Genomic DNA, 5,395 nt, shown 5'->3' with positions numbered 1-5,395 from the left:
ATATCAATATGACAGTTTTCTGAACACTATACATGCCGCTCAAAGAACGTTTATCCCTTATAAAGAAATTAGATCAAATAGAAATGACCCAAAATGGATGAATAATAGGCTGAAATATCTAGTAGGGCATAAGAAAGGATATGTTGTTTTTATAGAAAATTTACGAATAATACACGAATTTCTTGTAGAATTTTATTGCTAAAATTAACCTTAAGAATATTAAAATGTGACTGGATTTCTCTGTTTGTCAGATGCATTCAAGTCTCAAACAGGAGTGGTGTTCTCTGCTGCCGAAGTGAAGAAGCTGTATCCCTGACGAAAGTCAGGGTCTCTGGGACACCAGTCATCACTGGTCTTGAAGGTCTTCACCACAGCTTGCCACACTGAGGTATCTTCGTCACTCCGACGTGGCACCTTCACCACGAAGTCTGGCACCATCAGACATGCCAGGACGGCCAGGCAAATACCCACACCTGAGGAACACAAGAACGTAACAGATGAACATCACACTGTAGTAGCTCTCCTAGGTATACAGTATACGGTATACAGTACCAACAAGATGAAGAATTAATATTAGAAACATGTTTAGTCTATATTTGTGTCTAATTCTTCATCACTGAACTTGAATATAGTTTAAAAATCTCACCTATAACAAGAGGTTCGAAGACGTATGAGCCGACTGCCAGTGGCTTGCCAGTGATCTGGCCGTAGATGAAGACTACAGAGAGTAGCAGAGGGATGAGGAAGGCCCATGAGATTTTCCAGAAGAGGCCAGTCTTCCTGCCCAACATAAAATCAATGTCGCGGCAGAAGTTGTTAACACCGTACACCCAATGGACACCAACAATCTCGACAATCATCAAGACAAAGACGATGAAGCCCTGTAGAAAAACAAATGCTTGCTACAGTAAACCGATCCAGAATTAACTGAGAGTTATTTGATAAATTACATTATATGTGCATAACTATAAACTAAGAATCTCGGCAGATTTAAGCTAGTAAGAAAAATACTTACACCGCCATAGTGGTTGACAAGCTCAAGGACGAACTGGCCCTGAGGAGTGGCGTAGAACAGACCCAAGTAAAATCCCGCGGTACAGACACTCACTGTTGCGATCTGCTTCTTTAAGTGGGGAAAATCGTCGCAAATTATTGTTGTAATGGAGTTTATGAGTGCAGAGGCAGTGCCCAAGCCCAAGGTGAAGAGCATGAGGAAAAACATCACGGAGAATAACTGAGGGACGTACTGGAACCTGGACAGTACGTCAGGATAACTAACGAACATAAGGGAAGTTCCGCCACTCTTAATAACGTGCTCAATATCGACGCCGAGCTCCTCCGCTAGGTGGCCTAAAATAACGAAGGTGGTGATGCCAGCGAGGAGTGAAGTAACAGTGTCGGCGATGCAGATGATATTGGTGTCCCGGTAAAAGTTGTAGCGGAATTTGTTGAATGAGGAAAACATCATAACTGACCCGAAACCAACAGAGAGGCTGAAGAATGACTGGTGTATAGCGGCGTATAACACCTGAAAGACAGACTTTATTAGTGACGCACCCAGAGCATGTCCATTAATATCTTATTTGTAAAGTAAAAGGACACAAGTGCAACTAATGTGACATTTATTGTGGCAACGTTTCGCTCTCCAGGAGCTTTATCAAGCTTGATAAAGCTCCTGGAGAGCGAAACGTTGCCACAATAAATGTCACATTAGTTGCACTTGTGTCCTTTTACTTTACATATTGTCGGTAATTCTACCAACTTTATTACAATATCTTATTTGTATCTTACATCAAACTACAACATAAACAATGTTGAATGGTGTGTTTCACATATGTCTAATTTATCAAAATGTAAATCCATCTTACCTCTGGTTCCATGAGTTTTTCCCATCTTGGCGTAATGAAGAAGAGAAAACCTTCCAGGGCTCCTTGCAACAAGGTTCCTCGAACCAGCATGACAATAAGCACGAAGTACGGGAAGATGACAAAGAAGTAAGCAGCCTTGCCAGAGCTGTGCACGCCCTTGATCAATACCATGAAGAGTATCACCCAAGACAAGAGCAGACACAGCATGAGACGCCACTCGGGATTTCCCAGACCATTACTAAGACCCAATGGATCTAAGTTCAGCACTTTCTTTCTGTTGATTGACATGGAATTTAAAGATTAAATTAATGACAAACTGTGGTTAAAACACCTAGAAATGTAAATAAAATAGAATCATTTGCATTATGAAATATAAAATGGTCAATATTTTGGACCATTTTATAATTATTTTGAGATGTTTTAATCAGTTCGTGAAAGCAAGGTAGATTTGAGGCATTGTAAAAGTTAAAGAACGTAGCTCATCGATTTTAAACTCATCTAAAGGTAAATTAATAATATATAGGTTTAGAACTTCTCCATAAACATAAAACTGAGAGTTAAACACTCACGAGAAATATTCCTCAGCAACGGAAGTTAAGTCGGTGGAATTAATGCCCAGCTGGACCTCCGTATTGTTGACATCCACGCAATAGTTGTCAGACCAGTTCCCACACTCAGCCCATGGTAAAACGCTAGCGAAGGAGGCGAAAAAGTAGTGAACGGTGAGACCCATAAGGAAGACGCAGTATGTCACCACCGCCATGGCAGCAATGGCCTGGCCGTAGCCCACTCCTGTAATAAAAGTATGAAGATGGTGCAAGATAGAGATAATCATGCGTTTATATAACATTAAAATTAAAAATTAAACACTAAAAAAATAGATGAAATATTGTAAATGTCATAAGAGAAAAAAGATAATCATTGATGCTGTCTCTTACCTCGGAATGCTGGTGACATCTCCCACACCTTGGCGGAGCCAAGAGAGGAGAACTGACCCATACAAAGTTCCATGTAGTAGAGAGGCCTTCCGATGAAGAAAAGAACAAATATATATAGGACGAGGAAGGCTCCTCCGCCATTCTCCAGGGCCACGAACGGGAACCTCCAAACATTCCCAAGACCCACGGACATGGCGATGCAAGACAACAGGAACTCCCGGGGGTTACTCCATTGTTCCCTCTCTCTGGGAGGCTGCGTCTCTATTTTGGGCACCGCTTTGCGGGTCCTCTTCCTGCGGGACCTTCCTGTGCTCACTGACTCCTGCAGTGAGTAATGAAGTATGGCTACATGCCCTATGTTATGTAGCATGAAAACTCTAGTTACATACTGCGTACTGTCACATGAAAACACTAACAGTCCACAAAAAAGGGTTAGTGACAATGTTAAATGAATAATTTAAAATAAAAATGAAGTACAAAGGTTTATATTGAATAATTGTTATTCATAATAAAAATTGGATTTGTGACGTGTCTGCACATAGGAGTGGCGATAAATTCCGAGGATAATGGGGAATGGGGCGCGTAATAGAGATGGGAAGTACATTGTGGTGCCCAATGGGTCGTTCATACAATCCACAACCCAACTCGTTTATTAGCGAATTGGGTTGTGGACTGTATGAACGAGTATGAACGAGTATGAACTATATAAATGGCCGTGATATCTACCTTGGCTTCCTTCAACTTGCGCTCGTACTCAGCGTCAAATTCCAGCAACAAGTCGATGCACCTCTGCAATGGAAATAAATGGTATAAAATACCGACACAATGGAAATATAAACACATATGCAGTATAATGTGATCCTTTATTGACAACGTTTCACCCACACAGTGGGCTTTTTCAAGTCACACACGGATCTACCTGGGGTGGAAGGTACGGGAGTATTTATAGTCATGTTCAGAATGATCATCAGATGCAGCATTCTCCACTTGACCTCAACATTCTGAACATGACTATAAATACTCCCGTACCTTCCACCCCAGGTAGATCCGTGTGTGACTTGAAAAAGCCCACTGTGTGGGTGAAACGTTGTCAATAAAGGATCACATTATACTGCATATGTGTTTATATTTCCACCTCTGCAATAATGAAACAGTTGTTAGTTTACTAAAACAAATACGAATACTTAATTTTAGTACACTTAAGAATTAAAGTGATAACAAAGGAATCAATGCTGAAGGTTCCGTATTAACTGAACGGAATAATATGTCACATTAGTTGCATTTGTGTCTGTTACTTAACTATACTTCTAACCTAACTAAAAAAAAAAAACACACAAAAGTAGTTTAGGCACGATTCCCCAAGAGAATCGTCTGTAATCAAATCGAACCCATATCACATAACCAAAAAAATAATCATAATTCCAGCTCGTTTGCAAGACGTGGCCAAACACTAGATATGTTTATTAGAAGACCTCTTCTATTAAATAACTTGTTGGTATCCATTAGTGTGACTACTTTGTAAATGTGCAAGAAAGGTATAAAATACCGACAATATGAAAGTTAAGACACATGTGCAACATCTGGATATCTTTATTGTAGTAGACGTTTCGCCATCCAGTGGCTTTATCAATACAGATTCTAGGACATAATAGGAAGACAGTAGAACTATATACAAAAGATGAGGTAATCAGTCCCGAGGGACTGATTACCTATTATGTCCTAGAATCTGTATTGATAAAGCCACTGGATGGCGAAACGTCTACTACAATAAAGATATCCAGATGTTGCACATGCGTCTTAACTTTCACTTTGTAAATGGTTCAAGTCGGACCGAAACGTCGTCGTAAGTTTCTTTCCTCTATGTGCGAGTTATTTGTGTATCTATTTCCAAGGTTTGTACCAGAATATCGTCTACTTACATCACTTGTCCATCGCGGTATTCTTGGTACAAAAGGAGGTAATGAATCTACTTTATCTACAGTATTTACTGTATCCGCTGTATCTACAGTATTTACTGTATCCGCTGTATCTACAGTATTTACTGTATCCGCTGTATCCACAGTATTCTTCGTATCCGCAATATTCACTGCATCCATCGTATCCACTGTCTATTCTTGATCTTCACCAGCAATAAATCGCATCTAGCATTCCTTCAGTATGAGGGCCCTATAAGTATATTCCCCAACACATCACACGAAGACCAAGTAGTAGTAGTAATAATAGTAGTAGTAGTAGTATAATCCTTTATTGACAATGTTCCGTCCACTCAGTGGGCTTATTCAAGTCACATTATAGAGGATGAACACTGAAACAGACCTTCTCTAATCCAACCTCCAATAGAAACATTTGTCTAACCTATTTTCATGTTACCCAAGTAATAGGTTTTATAGAACATAAGAAGAAATGGTATGGTGATACCGACAAGATGTGGAAAAAGACACTTATGTACAGTTCAGGACATTTATTAAAGGAAACGTTTCGCCACGAGTGGCTTCTTCAGTCCTAATACAGAGAAAACGAAGAAAACGCATATATATAGTGGCAGGAGTTAGGTGAAGTGACGCGTGGGTAGAGGTGGTAGTCGTAGTG

At 40.0% G+C, this 5,395-nt stretch overlaps 1 protein-coding gene across 1 annotated transcript; it reads right to left on the bottom strand.

Annotated features, from left to right (window-relative positions):
- Positions 1-264: 264 nt before the first annotated feature.
- On the bottom strand, positions 265-4,902 carry LOC128700428 (sodium-dependent nutrient amino acid transporter 1-like). Its single transcript, XM_053793648.2, has 8 exons — positions 4,726-4,902; positions 3,533-3,595; positions 2,807-3,128; positions 2,438-2,660; positions 1,869-2,142; positions 1,016-1,528; positions 647-881; positions 265-473 (listed from the first exon to the last, which is right to left on the bottom strand). The coding sequence occupies exons 1-8, from the start codon at positions 4,900-4,902 to the stop codon at positions 265-267; spliced, it is 2,016 nt and encodes a 671-aa protein (XP_053649623.2).
- Between the last annotated feature and the right edge of the window lie 493 nt (positions 4,903-5,395).

This window comes from Cherax quadricarinatus, chromosome 71, assembly GCF_038502225.1.
Source record: "Cherax quadricarinatus isolate ZL_2023a chromosome 71, ASM3850222v1, whole genome shotgun sequence".
In the NCBI taxonomy this organism is placed as follows: Eukaryota; Metazoa; Arthropoda; class Malacostraca; order Decapoda; family Parastacidae; genus Cherax; species Cherax quadricarinatus.
Note: the sequence above shows the minus strand (reverse complement) of the source record. Positions and strands in the feature narration are given on the sequence as shown.